Source organism: Schistocerca piceifrons, chromosome 8 (genome assembly GCF_021461385.2).
Source record: "Schistocerca piceifrons isolate TAMUIC-IGC-003096 chromosome 8, iqSchPice1.1, whole genome shotgun sequence".
In the NCBI taxonomy this organism is placed as follows: domain Eukaryota; kingdom Metazoa; phylum Arthropoda; class Insecta; order Orthoptera; family Acrididae; genus Schistocerca; species Schistocerca piceifrons.
Genome location: NC_060145.1, coordinates 210100584 through 210118257, shown reverse-complemented (window position 1 = coordinate 210118257; position 17674 = coordinate 210100584). Strand labels below are relative to the sequence as shown.

The following is a 17674-nucleotide window of genomic DNA, read 5'->3' as shown; positions in this document are numbered from 1 at the left end:
GTTTGTTGCGAAAGCTTGAATTTTGCGTGTATGTTTGTGTTTGTTTGTGTGTCTATCGACCTGCCAGCGCTTTTGTTTGGTAAGTCTCAAAATCTTTGTTTTTAGATATATTTTTCCCACGTGGAATGTTTCCCTCTATTATATTTTTATATATTTAGTCACAGTTGATTTGCTGCATTATCAAACACACATGTGATGGTCATGCTTCTTAATGTGTGATCTGGTATAACAACTTATCATACATATGCATTGTTGTGTTCATGCTTCATAGATACTAACAGCCAACAGCTGTATTTATAAGTTTCACAGATTTTAATAAGTCCTTCTCTTATGACCACTGAAAAAAATATTCAAGCCTTGCTGTTGATGGCATTCTTTACAAATGATAGAAATTCTAACTTTTGTTGATATGTATCCCCATTTTTGCTTGTAACTTTTTATCAGTTTCGACCTCAATCCACAAACTATGTTGTCATAGGTATTAGCCACTAATGTTTCTCACAATTGATTGATACCTTATATTGTTTTACCTTTGTCATTAAGTTAGGAAGATCCATCTGTCTCTTTGTAGACTGCTGAAAGGGCCACTATGGATACAGCAAAATGTGATCAGAATTAAACGTAAAGCAAGAGGAAACACTGTTTGTTACTGAGTGAGAGTATGGGGTATGAAGCAAATAATAGCTTGAGTGATAATTACACTCTAGGACAACCTAACCATATTCATAACAAAGAATGAGAAATATTAGTGAGTAGATTGACTTTGACAATGGAAAGTTTTGTAAGAAGATACGCAACTTGCTTCAGAAAAAAGTAAGATATCAAGAGGCATGCAAAGAACTTTAATTGTAATTCTGGCCATAGATTACCAATTACAGAACTTTATGCCCTAAAATGGTGTGATGTTATAATGTTACAATGAACAAATGCTCTACAAATGAGTGTGGCTTTTTTGACTCCAGAATTTTAGCCAGAAACCACAGGAAACAGTTTCCGTAAAGAAGCAGTACTTTAATTCACAACAATTAGCTACACAGTAAATTAAAGTAGACAAAATTAGTTCTATAGAAATGACATCTATTTTAAATGCAAGCGTATTAAATAACACCCTCAATGATTACAAATGCTTGGTTTCTTAATTCAACGTATTGTTAAAAATATCGAAAGGGAGTGTAGCTACAGTTGCTTTGTTGGCAGTCCTCTCTGTATTTTGTTTACCACAAGTCATACTGTGAAGCTCTCAGGGGCTTGGCATTCATTAGCTGGGTATGGTCTTGTCAACCCCTGTGTTCCTGAGCTGGGAACTGGTAAGCGCCCCCAATCACCAGTCACTGTAAGCTCTGGGCATGTTTCAGCAACCACTGTGCATTATGATGGTGGAATATTGTGTGTCTCAGGGAATGGGGATCTTGGCTTGACTGCCCAGATTGCGAGGATGGCATAAACCTCTTTTTAAATAAAAAAACCTCAATCTCAAGGCGTGCTGTGCATTAATGGGATGCATGGCTGTTGAGGTGGAACAGTTGCTAACGGGCAACTCCTGGGGAACCCGCCCCTTGTATAGGCTTACCTAGGCACGAGGCACGTTGGGCTCTGTCTAGATGGACTTCTATTTCCCTAGCTGCTTGTGGGGCTGAGATGGATCCTTCCACCTTCCAGTGGAATGGGTGGGTGGGCTGCTAGGTACTAACACACATTCAAATAAGAGGGCTCATGTAGCCAGTCCTCCAGACTCAGGGGTTACCCAGAATTTGTCCATGCATAGTAACAGAATGCATGCTGCAGTCAGAATGTGTTTTTAATTGTGAAGTGGAAAGAGAGCAATTTCGACAAAGTTTCACCTTTTTATGTTGAAAAAGGTTTGGAGGGGATTGCAAGTTCACTGAAATCCATCAAATGACTTTGTAATGGCATGATGTTGGTTGAAACTGCTAGTTCCCAACAGGCAACAAGCCCCTGGAAAGCTAAATGCCTTGGAGAATATGCTATCAACAAGGAGCTCCACAACACCTTGAACTATATAAAAGGTATGAAACTTCCTGGAAGATTAAAACTGTGTGCCAGACCGAGACTCGAACTCAGGACCTTTGCCTTTCGCGGGCAAGTGCTCTACCAACTGAGCTACCCAAGCATGACTCACACCCCGTCCTTACAGCTTTAGTTCTGCCAGTACCAGTTTGGAAGGTAGGAGACGAGGTACTGGCAGAACTAAAGCTGTGAGGATGGGGTGAGAGTCATGCTTGGGTAGCTCAGTTGGTAGAGCACTTGCCCGCAAAAGGCAAAGGTCCCGAGTTCGAGTCTCGGTCCGGCACACAGTTTTAATCTGCCAGGAAGTTTCATATCAGCGCACACTCCACTGCAGAGTGAAAATCTCATTCTGTATAGAAAAGGTGTTGACCTGTCAAGATCTTGTTGACATTCCCAAGGAAGAATTAAGGATGAGAGGGCTCAGGAGGGGATTATTGACATGCAAAATATATTGAAAAGGGTGAATGGTGGTCTGGTGAAATCTAACTCCTTCATCTCTACTTTCAACAGCACGGAACTCCGAGACAACATCAAGATGCGTTTTCTCCATCTCACCGTGTGGCCATACGAGCTGTTTCTAATGCTAGTGGTTTGGGCACACAACATTAAGATGTAAGGGTGAAGCCACTATGGCAAATGTGGCAAAGCCGCCCATGATGGCATTGGCTGTTCCTCCCCTCCAAAGTGTGTAATCACCCTGTCTGGATTAGGGAGTGCAATATCTTCCCTGTAGAGTGGAAGATACAGAAGATTAAGATGCCAAAATGCATCCCATATGGAGAGGCCAAGAAGATCTATAAGGCCAGGCAGCATCCCACATTCAGTACCAATCTTGCTTCTGCCCTTAAAAAGCCTATTTCGACAGCCAGTGCTTTTACACAAATGGAGATTGCTATTATCAGCACTAGTAACTGTGTTTGTCAGTGTACTTGTCTAGCTGCAGTTGTTTATGAGCCCACAGCCCCTCCAGGAACATAAGAGAAAGTCACAGTTACCACCATTGCAGAGCTCACAGTCCCTCCGAAGGCAGAGTCTTGTGAAAATCCAGCGCTGTGTCTGCTGCTGTTGCGGTAATTCCCGCAAAGCCCTTCCAAGCCAAGAAAGCAAATAGGAAACTTCCACTGCAGGCAAAAACAGGCAGTAGACTGTCAGACCATGCCGATGTCATTAAACTTGTTGGTTCTGCTGCTTCTGCTTCAGAGCCAATGGACTGCGAAGTCTGCTTGGGGGCAACCATCTTACCCCAAAGCTGAAACTCCAGCCATAGTGGTCTTCCCACCCCAGCGGAAAGACGGGGTAAAAGTCCAACCATGATGGTAAATGGTGTCCATACTAAAATGAATGGGCTTAGGACTCATGTGGAGGAAGTGAAACTCCAGGCACAGGCCCAGCCTCTGTGCTTGTGTTTTGCTTTTGTTTACAAGAAACACATTTCAAAGCTACTGATGCCCCTGTGCTACGGGGCTGCACTCTCCATCATAAGGATGACCTGATTGGGGAACAAGCTAAGGGAGGTGTTGCTGTGTTTGTCAATGACACACGCCACTCCTCTCCTCTGCTCTGCTTGGTGGACAGAATAGTGCTGTTCAGCCATCTGGGCAAGGCGTGCAGCTCGTTGACTGTTTAAATGCTGCCTGACATTGGACAATCTCACAGCATTTCAAATCGCAAGAGCCAAGGCTCAACATGTCATGAAGGAGAAAAAACGGTCATGGCAAGCGTTCTTGGACTCCATCAACCGTTCTACAAAAGTATGGGAAGCCATGCGGAGGATTTCTGGTAAACACAATCGTTTACCGATAGCAGCAGTGCTGAAATGGGTGTCTGTGAACAACACCCAGAGACATTGCTCAGATGCTGGCTGAACATTTTGCAAAAACTACAGCCAATGCAAGCCAGGATCTGGCATTTAGTCACTACCATGCAACTGTAGAGAGGGGCAAGTTGGACTTCAGCTCTGACTCTTCTGAAGCCTGCAACTCTCCTTTCTCCAAGTGGGAGCTCAAATCATCACTGTCTTAGACTTGTGAGACTGCATCTGGTCACAACAAAATCCGGTACTGTATGCTTCGATATTTGCCAGTGGTATCAAAGGAAATCCTCCTCAAATGTTTTAATCTTATATGGCAGACAGCCAACTTCCCCAACGTGTGTAGGGAGGCCATTCTGATACCTCTCCTGAAACTGGGAAAGGACAGTAGATCTCCCAGTAGTTACAGGAGTCGCCTTAGCAAACTGTGTTGGAGAGACTCTGGAGCAAATGGTTAACATCCATCTGGTCTGGTTTGGTTGTTAGAGACCAGACAACTCATTGGCCACTCTCCGTGTGGATTCTGGAGATTTCGGTCCACCTCACCCCACTAGAGGCCTAGAGGCAGCTATTCAGCAGTCTTTCCTATGCAGCCATAGCTGCATTGGTACATTCTTCGATATCCGCAAGGCATACGATACTGCTTGGAGACACTGTATTCTTTCACAACTGCATCAGTGGGGTTTTCATGGCCACCTTCCCCTTTTCACATGGTGTCTCCTGTCTCAACAGTGTTTTTGGACCCGAGTTGGTGGCTCGCTGTCAGATCATTTGAGCAGGACAGTGTTTTAAGTGTTACCCTCTTCGCCATGGCCATAAAAACTACCATGTCTACAGTAAGGAGTCCTGTACAGTGCTACTTATTTGTGGACAGTTTCGCTGGTTTCTGTTCTTCCACCAGTGCTGCAATGGCAAGCCATCAGTTGCAACTTAAAGTGCGTAGGAGGTTAGAGGAGGGGGCTGCAAAGGCAGGTTTTCAGTTTTCTGCAGATAAGTGTGTGTGTGTGTGTGTGTGTGTGTGTGTGTGTGTGTGTGTGTGTGTGTGTGTTTGTTTTTGTTTTTGTTTTAATCATTCTCATAGTATTTGTAATTTGCCTGCCCTGCATAAGGGGGACACGATCCTACATTTTAGAGATGCAGTGCTGTTTCTGGCCCTCAATTTTTACTCGAAATTGTTGTGGTTGACACACCTGAGAGACCTGAACCCCAGAACCCTGAAGGTACTAAATCTCTTAAAATGCCTTAGCCACAGGTCTTGGGGAGCAAGCAGGATGTGTCTCCTTCAGTTTTATAGGGCTTTCATGCATTTGTGGCTGGATTATGGGTGAACAGTGTATGGATCAGTGAGGCCGCCTTATTTGCAGATCATTAATGCTGTCCACCAGGAGGGGATTCGACTGTTCAAGGGTGATTAGAGGACCAGTCCCATATCCAGCCTCTGTGCTGAGGCTGGAGAACCGCCATATACGATTCGGCAGCAGCTCCTCCTGGTGAATAAGGCATGTAAAGTCTCTGCAGATCTGACTTCACCCGCACGCTATACTGTTGCTTCCGCCTCTGGAATGTCTTTTCTCCAGCCATCCATGGGCACAATGCCATTTGGGGTCTGCGTGCAGCATGTACTGGAGTCATTCAGTATGGAGCAAGTACAATCCCAAATCCAGGGTTTTAACCATCTGCCACCCTGGTTGGCACAAAGACCAAGTGTAATTTTAGATTTAGTGCAGCACAGGAGAGATTACACCCGTGCTTCTGTTTTTACTTCAATATTTTCAGACATTTGATACGAGCACCACACCTATGCAGCTGTCTTTACAATTGGGTCCAAGCAGGGGGACTGTGTTTGTTGCTCTGTCGTTTTCTATTATCCCGGATCATGTCCTCAAGGTCCGACTGCCTCAAGACTTTACTGTCTTTGATGCAGAATTAGAGTTAGTTACGTGTTCCATTCATGTCTCATGGTAACTGTTATGATGTGGAACGTGTCAAGTGCATAATAAATGCACACATGAATCAAAGTTCCCTTATTCTTTTAGTTAAAATTTTTATTAACTACCCCATTCGCTTAAATGGCACAAAATGTATATATTATACCTATAGATTTATTTATTCCTATTCAAAAATCCATATCTAGTATAGATGGAGTTGTCAAGGAAGTACGATTTAAATTTATTTTTGAAACTATTACTGCTGTCTGTCCGACATTTTATTTCATCTGATAATTTATCAAAAAGTTTTACAGCAGCATATTTTACCCCTTTCTGTGTCAAAGGTAGGTTAATTAGAGGATAGTGTAAGTTTGCCTTTCTTCTGGTATTGTAATCATGAATGTCACTGTTGTTTTTAAACTGGACCATGTTTTTGAGAACAAATTTCATTACTGAGTAAATGTATTGTGAGGTGGTTGTAAGAATTCCTAACCTTTTAAACAGATGCCTACAAGATGTGCGACTGTCAGCCCCACACGTTATTCTAATCATCTTCATTTGAGCAGTGAATACTGTTTGCCTAAGTGTTGAGTTACCTCAAAATATTATTTGTTTGACATCAGAGAGCGAGGGTATGCAAAGTATGTTAGCTTACTAATTTCTACATCCTCAATATTGGCAATTATTCTGATTGCAAAATTTGCTGAACCTAGTCGCTGTAGAAGATCCAAAATATGAATTTTCCAATTAAGATTCTCATCTATATGTACAACCAAATACTTAGTATGCTGTACCTGGCTACTGACTTCTGTTGATGTTGTGTTATATTTATTGAAGGATCTGTGCTCCTTACAGCAGAAAATTGGATGTACAGTGTTTTTTCAAAGTTCAGAGCAAGCCTATTCACAGAAAACTAATTAATAACTTTTGCAAAGAAATTACTTGTATCATTTTCTTTTGGAGTTTCTTTTACTGGATTAGTAATGATGTTTGTAGCATCAGCAAACAGCATCACTTTAGCTTCTTGTTTCAGGTAAGAAGTGATGTCATTTACATATGTCAAGAACAGAACGGGACCCATGATTGAACACTGTGGAACACCTAACGTAATTTCACCCCAGTTAGATGAAATGGCAAAGTTCCTTAAATCCCTTAAACCACATAAAGAAACTTTTTGTTTCCTGTTCTGTTGACATGACTTAACCGCTCTTACACTCTCTGGTTCACACAATCAAATGCTTTGGATAAGTCACAGAAAATTGCCATTGTTACATTTTACTATTTAAAGACTTTATTATGTGGGCAGTGAAATTGTATATTGCTGTCTCAGTGGCACATCATTTTTAAAATCCGCACTGTGATTTGTTACGTATCCCATTACTGTTGAGCTGGCTAACCAATCTTGAGTACATTACTTTCTTCACGATTTGTGAAAATGTTGTTATCAAGGATACTGGCTGGTAATTATTGACATCTATAGTGTCCCCTTTTGTGTAGAGAGGCTTGACAATGGTGTATTTTAAGCTGTCTGGGAAAATACCTTGAGCTAGTGATGCATTACATATGTGAGTCAGAACATCAGCTGTAACTACTCCACATTGTTTTAATATCTTGTTAGAGTTGTCATCTACTCCAACAGAACATTTATTTTTCAAAGATTTAATGATTTTTCTTTATTTCGCAAGAGGTTGCTTTGTGAAAATTAAACTAATTAAGATTTCTCAAAACTATCTCTTCTGTGTCCTGCTTGGCTTTTTCTTTTCAACTATTCTCACCATTTTTTTTTTTTTTTACCTGCACTTCAGAAATGGTTGTTAAATACGTTAGCTACTTTTGTACTGGTGGTTAAGATGGTCTCATTCTCCTTAATAGTAATCCCACCTACCCCAATGGTTACTTTTCCTGTCTCCTTTCTAACAAAATTCCATATTGATTTGATTTTAATGCCCAAGTTGCTAATTTCATCTCTGACATATATATTTCCTGATTTTCTGACAACTTGTTAGAATATGTGGTCTTTTGGGCACTGCAGCAGATGAGACGTTCTTCCAGTGCTAAATTTCTTGTCTGTTCAGATTTTCTGAGCGCCCTTTACTCTCTCCAATGTTTGTACCCAGCAGATAAATTCATCCACTATATCATGGATGCCCTCCTCCAACTACAGTGACTGAGGAAGGAGGTGTCTTTCTGCTAGGTACCTGGGCACATGAGAATTGCGGGGAGCGAAAGGTTAGATTGATTGCCAAGGAGACATGTTGTGATCCTCTGGTATTTCATGTGCTATCCCCCTGCATGCTATCACCTCGCTGTTGAGGTACAAAGTCATGCATCAGTGGCAAGACAAATGGCTCGAAGTGACTGACAACAAGCTCTGTGTTGTAAAGCCCACAGCTCGGCCATGGCGTACTTCTTTCCAGCCACGTCGACGGGACAAGGCCGTTCTTACTTGTCTTCGCATAGGCCGCTTACTCCAGTGAGAGGACCATCCAACGTGTGGTGCTTGCAGCGTGCAGATCACTGTGCACCACATTTTATTGGACTGCATTTTATTTGCTGACCAGCAGATGGTGACAGATTTGCCGACGGATCTGCTCTCTATTTTAAGCAGTGTTCAAACGAATGTGATTCAAGTTTTAAAGTTTTGTGAATTATTCAACATTTTAACAAGATTTTAAGGAGATGTTTTTAATGTGTCAACAGGGTGACTGACTCAACCAAGTTTTTTGTAAGTGCTGAGCCATTTACATTTTCCTGTGCTTTCTTTTAGCCCCTCTGTGTTTTGTTTTCTCTGTGTTTTAATTTTATGTATAGCCACTTTCTGTCCTAATTGGTTTTAGTGCATATGAGATAGTGACTATGTGGTCATTTCGAGTGCATGAGTATACAACAATTTTAGTTTATATCCACATTCATTTGTTTTGATAAGTGTAAGGGCGCTGATGAGCTCTCCATTGTGTGCTCATAAGATCAGCACACACACACACACACACACACACACACACACACACACAGTGAAATTTTGTACATGTGAGTAGAATTATTAATTTCTTGTTTACCCGCTTATGTTACACCGTAATTTTTCTGGGGGCGCCTGTTTGATTGGAGGGGAGGGGGGGGGGGGGGTCATGTATGACTATAAGGATATAAAATAATTTGTTTCAGACAATAAAAGGTTTTAAATTTGCTATTCGAAAAAATAACTGTGAGATTTTGGTTGTTAAAAAATATTTTGCACAAGGTGAAGAATGTGCTATCACCCGTGGGACCTGGTTCTATGCAACATGGCAACCCTTGGAAGCTGACCACTGTGATCAACTAGAAGCTGTTCATTTAAGTCTTTTCATCGGGAAGAAGCTCCTCGACTTGCTGCCAGATCCTACTTGCAACACTGCTCGTCCTGGTAAGTCAGTCATAAATCAAAATGGCTTTCATTTTCTTTTTCCATTAGCAATATTAGCTTCTTTCTTGGATGTAGTAATTTGTCAGTGTCATCAGTTATTTTCCATTGTTTCAATTCTGTACTGATCTATACATACTTCTTTTTCCCATTCTCTATTCCTGATCAGTTTATTTTTCTTTCCACTGGCTTATCCTGTTTCCTGGTTCTTTCTCTTTCTCCTCATGGGGCTCACAACTCTTTTGTGATGACATACCTGGCGCCTGGTGAGCACGGGGCCGTGAGTCATTGTGGCAGTTCGTCTCCCCCCCCCCCTCCCTCCCCCCCAACTATCCTTCACGTCTGTATACCTTACCTTCTTCCTCCTTTTATGGCTAGTTAAATATTGTTCCTGGCACTGGGTTTATGCCTCTACTTTTCAAAAATTTCCTCAGTAACACAAGCTATGCAGGGGATGTCAGCCATCATAGCACATGTCCCACCAAATGTACAATTACACCTTATTCACATGATGTGGATCGTGTATGCAAAGTGTGGAAAACACCACACTGTCACCGAGCCATTATAGGAGGAGGTTATCATATAACTGCACAGCTGTGGCCTCCTGATCATGAAGGAATTGAACTGCCAGTATGTCCTGTCAGCATGCTGCATATGCCAAGGAGTATGTGGAACATGGAGGACTCTCTGCAATGGTTGCTGGTACCAGGCAGCTAGTGCTGTGATAGGGTGACGATTGTGAGAATAGTCTCCAGCTGGAGTGCATGGTACAGTGGTAGACAGTTCGCAATGAAGAGACCTAACTATCCTGAGTTAGTGATCGTAAGTCACCAGCATTCTCATCAGGTCAGATAGTTACAATGTTCAGAGATACAACTTCATGACATTGCCTTCATTAGCTACAATAAGTGAGCAAAACCGATTGAAGGAGCAAAGAGAGAAGTGTGGTCCCCAGTCCTTGGTCTTTCCAGAATGGACATGGAAATTTTCTTGAAAATAAAACCATTGTGCTTTGTAGAACAAATTGAAGATGAATACAGTAAAGTCACCTCCGTCAGTAAAATTAGAAACAAATAACTATTACACAATACATCAAATAACTATTACACAATACATCATCTCCCACACAGTCACAGGTCCTGCTCTGATGTAACAAGCTTGGGGATATCTCAGTTATAGTTACACCACGTAAGAACCTCAGCGTGTTGCAAGGTATATATTTTCATGTCCTTACACTACAAACAGAGGAAGAATTATGAGGAAACTTCGAAAGATGTTGAGTCTACTTTGTCCTTTGTGTCCAGGAAAAACACTGGAACTTTCGTTCTGCCTTTTTATAATGACACACTTCAGAGAAAGTGAAGGTATTGGTCTATCAGTGATATGTCAAACAATATACACCATCTCCTGTGCAGCACTTTAAATGAATATGTTGTAAACATGTTCCGTGGTGTTCAAATGGCCCAATGTATGGAGACTGTGCCCAACCCTTACATGAGAACACTCTGTGTCGAAGACTTCTGATTTACATTAACTGTAGGGAAGAGCATTCTCCCTGCTCATCAGCTTGATGTATATTCAAAAAAGAATGCAAAATACAAAACCTTTGACTGAGTAATTTATTTTGAGATTGGGAAGAAATATGAACATTTACATACTGTACAAACAATGACATATGTCACACAAATAATAAGCAAGGTACCGCCTACAGTAAAAAAGAATGCTCACTCTCCTCCATCAATACTGGGATCAAATATCCTCCCAAGCACTCTTCTCCAGGCCCCGAATCAAGGAAAACAGGATCTTCTCCCCCTCTATTATCCTTCTAAATCTACCTCAAGGACCTTGGCCTCCCCTTCCTGAGCAGTGCAGTATCTTTCTTGACAGGTCTCTCTTGGATGAGGACTACCCGTCCATACCCACAAACCATCACCACCACCACCACCACCACCACCACCACCACCACCACCACCCCTCCCCCTCCCCTTTCCACACTGGTCATGGGAGGAGGAGGAGAAAACCAGTGGTTTAATGTCCCATAAACAACAAAGTCATTAGAGATGAGCACAAGCTCTATTTAGGGAAGGATGGAGAAGGAAAGTGGCCATGCCTTTTGAGGAAATCATCCTGGCATTTGCCTTAAACGATTTAGGGAAATCATGGGAAACCTAATTTAAGATGGTTGGACATGGGTTCAAACCATCGTCCTCCCGAATGCAAGTCCAGTGTGTTAATCACTGTACTACCCCACTTGTCATTATAATTGAAAATGGGCTGTCGGACATCCTGCTTGTCTTCAGTTCCAAAAGCCTGTCTAGACATTTCCAAGCCGAAACTAAATATCCAAAAGAAAAAGAAGGAACAAAGGAAAAGACAGAGCACAAATTGGTGATATTGGATTGTGACAAGTTTTTACCACTTCCAGTCCACCCTTTCCCTAACGGCAACTAAGACTTACAGAGACTGTGGGCCCTAAACTCTCACACCTTCCATGTATGTTGATAACGCCTGGTCTGCATGTATTATACACTCTGTGATCAAAAGTATCTTGGCAACCCCAAAAACATACATTTTTCATATTAGGTCCATTGTGCTGCCGCCGACTGCCAGGTACTCCATATCAGCAATCTCAGTAGTCATTAGACATTGTGAGAGAGCAGAATGGGATGCTCCGCAGAACTCACGGACTTTGAACATGGTCAGATGATTGGTTGTCACTTGTGTCATACATATACAAGCGAGATTTCTACACTCCTAAGCATCCCTGGGTCCACTGTTTCCGATGTGATAGTGGAGTGGAAACATGAAGGGACACATACAGCACAAAAGCGTACAGACTGACCTCGTCTGTTGACTGACAGAGACTACCGACAATTGAAGGGGGTCGTAATGTGTAATAGACAGACATCAATCCAGACCATCACACAGGAATTCCAAACTGCATCAGGATCCACTGCAAGCACTATGGCAGTTAGGCGGGAGGTGAGAAAACTTGGATTTCATGCTCGAGCGGCTGCACGTAAGCCACACAAACGACGCCTCACTTGGTGTAAGGAGCATAAACATTGGACTATTGAACAGTGGGAAGACATTGTGTGGAGTAACGAATCACAGTTCGCAATGAGGCGATCTGATGGCGGGATGTGGGTGTGCCGAATGCCTGATGAACGAATGGGCTTGTAACCCTTGTTGTTTTGTGTGGTACTATCACCGCATAGGCTTACATTGATGTTTTAAGCACCTTCTTGCTTCCCACTGTTGAAAAGCAATTCAGGAATGATGATTGCATCTTTTAACATGATTGAGCATCTGTTCATTATGCATGGCCTGTGGTGGAGTGGTTACATGACAATAACATCCCTGTAATGGACTGGCTTGCACAGATTCCTGACATGAATCCTATAGGACACCTTTGGGATGTTTTGGAATGTCAACTTTGTGCCAGGCCTCACCAAGTGACATGGATACCTCTCCTCAGTGCAGCACTCCATGAAGACTGGGCTGCCATTCCCCAAGAGACCTTCCAGCACCTGATTGAACTTATGCTTGCGAGAGTGGAATCTGTCGTCAAGGCTAAGGGTGGGCCAACACCATACTGAATTCCAGCATTACCGATGGAGGATGCCACAGACTTGTAAGTCATTTTCAGCAGCTGCTGGATGGTTGTCGATGTGTGTGTCAGTACACCCATGCATCTTCATGCCTCCATACCTCTCACCCTATGAGGGTACTTAATGCAACCAGGAACAATGTCGAACATCATCACTTTTGGTGCTCCAGCTTTCATGGTGTGGAGCGACATGGTGTTGCATGGGTGTACTGACCTCCAAATCTTTGAACAGAGTGCACTCATTGGTCATCATTATTGTGACACTACTCCTTCCCCATATGCATCTTTTCTGGTGCGCTTTCGGCCCTGACTTCATTTTTATGTATGACAGCGCACAACTCCCCCCTTAGGGTCCGGGGGTTAGAATAGGTCCGAGGTATTCCTGCCTGTCTTAAGAGGGGACTAAAAGGAGTCTCACACGTTTCGGCCTCCATGTGATGGTCTCCTGTAGGGTTTGACCTCCACTTTTAAAAATTTTCCCGAAGATCAAGCCAATTGGGGAAGGGCACCTTATATGGTGCATCGTGTCCATCATGCGCTGAGACCTATCATATCCTTCGTTGACGTGGATCTGCACTTCTGCTCATTGTCCAACTGTTGGGCAAGGTCACCCTCCTGAGTGTGTATTTTTCCATCAACTGTGCTGTATCGTTTTCTACGCTGACAATGATAATGGACTTGTTTGCTTGGCTACATCTGATATCCAGCACGGTAGCCAGTCTGTTGTGGTGGGGCTGCTATGTACCCCATTGGTTGTAGCCCCCTGGCCACACAGAGATCGCTCTGCTGATGCCTGTGCTGTTAACTCCCCACATATGCCAAGGGGTAGATGTCTATCCCCCTGGGGCATTGGGACTTCTGGCAATGGCCATCCTGCTGCAGCTGGGTGGCGACCGTGAGGAGGGCCCCTGGTCGGAGTGGGTGGCATCAAGCGTGGATGACATGCGATGAAGCGTAGTACATCATTTCTTGCTGATGGTGAAACGCCAGCAGTGTCTAAGCATTCGCGGGCTCAATTCAGTGCACAGAAGGGTGACCCCAAATCGTTCCCCTCCCTGACCACTCCATGGGAGGAACATCAGGCTAAGAATGGCAGCGGCTCTTATTCATCCCGGTACCTTGTATGTTCGAGAGCTGATGGGGAAACTTTCATGATGATGAAGCCTCAGTTTTTTGTTGACCATTTAGAGGGCAAGTTTGGGGAGGTGGAGGGCTTGTCCAAAATGAGATCTGGGTCATTCTTGATCAGACCTGCATCCTCTGCCCAGTCATGGGCATTACTCACTTGTGACAAGTTGGGGGATGTTTCTGTAACCATCACGCCCCATAAGAACTTAAATGTGGTCCACGGTATCAAATTTCACAGGGACCTTCTTTTGCACTCCTACGATGAGCTCGCATCTATTTAGAACAGCAAGGTGTACATTTTGTTCGGCATGTCCACCATGGTCTGAGGGATAATCAGGTTGCCACTGGTGCCTTCATCTTGGCCTTTGAGGGTGATTGAGGGTGATACATTATCCTAGACGGTGTCAAGGTGATGGTCTACTGCTGTGATGTAAAACCCTATATCCCTCGCCCGTTACGGTGCTTTAAATATTGGAAGTTCGGTCATACGTCTTCCTGCTGTACTTCCAGCATCACATGTCGAGATTGTGGATGCCAAACACATCCCAATACTCCATGTGCCCCACCTCCCATCTGTGTCAGCTGTGGAAAGCACCATTCGCCTTGCTCGCCAGACTGCAGAATTCTCCAGAAAGAAAGGAAAATCATGGAGCACAAGACACTGGACGGACTGACATACACTGAGGCTAAGAGGAAATTTGAATGCCTACATCCTGTGTGCATGACATCGTCTTACACCGCCGCTACAACAGTTCTAGCCCCATCAGCTCTGCCAACCCCAGTCGCCTCTCAGAGCCAGAAGACTACACCTGCCCCTTGATGGTGGGGGGCACTTCCCTCCATGTTGCTCCTGCACCACCTGCTTCAGGAGCAACAACCCCCCCCCCCCCCCAAACCATTGGGCATTGGGAACGTCTATCCACACTTCTGATCTGGAGAAGCATACAACTTCTTGGTTGCTCTCTTTAGGAAGGTGTCCCTTGGGTCACTCCCTGCCCAGGTTTCTGCTAATCGGAAAGATGACACCTGCCATTGCCAAAAGAGCCCAAAAGCAGCTGGTTGCAGGGCTTCACGCTCATCCTCAGTCCCGGAGACTGATTCAGTGAAGTCCTCCCAGCCAGGGAAACCCAAGGAACAGTGAGAGAAATCCAAAAAGAAAGTCCCCAAGACCAAACGAATTGTGGTGGCACCCACACCTCTGCTACCTCCAAGCTCTGCATATATGGATGAGGTGGAGATTCTGGTGTCTGCTGAGGACCTAGATCTTCCCCCACCCTCAGGCAAAATGGATATAGACTTCTCAGGCAAAAAGTTGGTGGCAGCAGGTGACCCTGCGGCTTAAACTGCCTCATTGAATGTTCCATGGGTTTCCAGTCTCACGATGACATTGTCCTTCAGTGGAATTGCGGCAGTTTTTTACGCTGGCTGGCTGAGCTATGGCAACTGTTAAGCTTTACACTTGCTTTCTGCGTTGCCCTCCAGGAAACCTGGTTCCCAGCAATGTGGACCCTTGCCCTCCGCGGTGATAAGGGATACTACAGGAAGCGCAGCGACTGTAGTCGAGTGTCAGTTGGAGTTTGCATTTATGTCCTAAACTCAGTCTGTAGTGAAACTGTGCCCATTCAAACCCCTCTAGAAGCTGTGCCTGTCAGAATAAGGACAACACAGGGAATAACTGTCTGCAATGTATATCTTCCGCCAGGTGGTGTAGTATTTCTGACTGTATTAACTGCACCGATTGATCAACTCCCTAAACCTTTCCTACGGTAGAGGCGTGTTGGACGTGGATGGAAACTGTCAGGATGCGCCATATTAAAACTCACCTGAGTTTCCCAAGTGATTTATTATTTCCAGCTACAGTGCCCCCATTCCTCTCAGTCAGCATTACCAGGTCCCGCAATGCTGAGGACACCACTTCTCTGTCTGCAAAATGGCTTGGTGCAGAATGGCTGCCTCAGCAACTCGTGCAATGTCCTGCTGTGTGTCGGCCTTGTACAGCCGCGGAACTGTGATGACGTCAGGCTGCGCCGCCAGTCAACTCAGCGGTCTCATCCCTGCTGCCTCAGCGCCACTCACAGGGACTGCAAGGCGGTCTGCATGTGCTTCCTCGCCAGTGTGACTAAGATCACGGCGACAACAAGTGCCCGTGATCTGGCATCCGAATCTGCAGCCCTCGCCTTGAGAGCCAACAAGACTGCCCGCAGTAGCGAGCCATGGCGTGGCCCGCCGCTGGCTGGCTGCGGCCCTGCATTGGCCTCAGAGGGTCGAACCAGCAACCTACCATGGACTGGAACGCTGGCACCCCATCAGCTGGTGCGTGTAGCTGGTGGTGGGACACACCCCACTCTCCAGGAGAGCTGTCACACTTGAATGCCGTGTTAGCGAGCCAGCGCCTATTTATACGTGGCTGTGTGCCAGTGTTTTGATAACGCACTGCTCTGAGTCATATATTCATAACAGCTGGGTTGGGCCTGTGGGCCCCTTCTGACTGTAACTTGCGCCATGCACACCGCTGTGTTTATTCTTTTCAGCGGGTCTACGGCCCTGTGGCCTCCATTCTACTTTGCAATCGCTGGTAGTGTAACTTACTGTCAACAGGCCCACACCTGGCTGTAACTTGTGCACTCTGAACTATTGCACCAAAGCTAACCTTTTCCTATCTTAATTGGTGGTGCTGCTACACTACTTTTGGGAGATTTGAACGCACATAACCCCTTGTAGGATGTCACCGTGCTTACTGGCTGAGGCAGAGGTGTCGAAACTGCACTGTCTCAGTTCGAACTCTGCCTCTTAAATACTGGAGCTGCCACACATTTCAGTGTGGCTCGAGGTAGTTACTCAGCCATTAATTTATCAATTTGCAGCCCCGGACTTCTCCCATCTATCCACTGGAGAGCACATGACGATGTGTGTGGTAGTGACCACTTCCCCATCTTCCTGTCACTGCCCTGGCATCAAGCCCACAGACGCCTGCCCAGATGGGCTTTAAACAAGATGGGCTGGGGGAAACTTTCACCTCTGCTGTCACTGTTGAATCTGCCCTGCACAGGGATACCGATGTGATGGTTGAGCAGGTGACTACAACAATCATTTCTGTGGCAGAAAGTATGATCCCTCACTCTTTAGGATGCCCCCGGCAAAAGACAGTACCTTGGTGCTCGCCAGAAGTCGTTGAAGCAATTACAGAGTGTTGGCGAGTTCTACAGCAGCATAAGCGGCACCCTTACCTGTAGCACCTCATAGCCTTTAAACGATTCCATGCTCGCATTCACCAACTTATCGAACGACAGAAGCAGGAGTTTTGGGAGAGATATGTTTCGACCATTGGGTGCCATACGTCACCTTCCCAAGTCTGGGCAAAAATCAAATGTGTTTACAGGTACCATACCCCAACAGGCGTTCCCGGTGTTAACATAAATGGAGTGTTATCTACCGACGCAGACATGATTGCCAAGCACTTTGCTGAGCGCTATGCTGGAGCCTCTGCGTCGGAGAATTACCCCACAGCCTTTTGCACTCTCAAACGGTGGCTGGAAGGATAAGTCCCCTCGTTCACTACACGCCACAGTGAATCCTATAACGCTCCACTTATGGAGTGGGAGCTCCTCAGTGCCCTTGCACATTGCCCCGACAGCTCCTGGACCGTACCAGATCCACTGTTAGATGATTAAACGTCTCTCATCTGAAACTTCCTGGCAGATTAAAACTGTGTGCTGGACCGAGACTCAAACTCGGGACCTTTGGCAGACCAAATGGTAGAGCACTTGCCCGCG

The 17674-nt window shown here is 44.8% G+C and overlaps 1 protein-coding gene and 1 non-coding gene across 2 annotated transcripts in view; both read left to right on the top strand.

Moving 5' to 3' along the window:
• LOC124711464 (phospholipase DDHD1-like) overlaps positions 1–17674 on the top strand; it is a 176891-nt gene that overhangs the window by 54461 nt on the left and 104756 nt on the right. The window contains exon 2 of the mRNA XM_047241560.1: positions 9005–9166. Coding sequence (XP_047097516.1) covers positions 9005–9166 — 162 coding nt within the window. The remainder of the gene's footprint in view (positions 1–9004; positions 9167–17674) is intronic.
• Trnal-caa lies at positions 2238–2312 on the top strand. Its single transcript has one exon. It is a non-coding gene; the product is annotated as a tRNA-Leu (tRNA).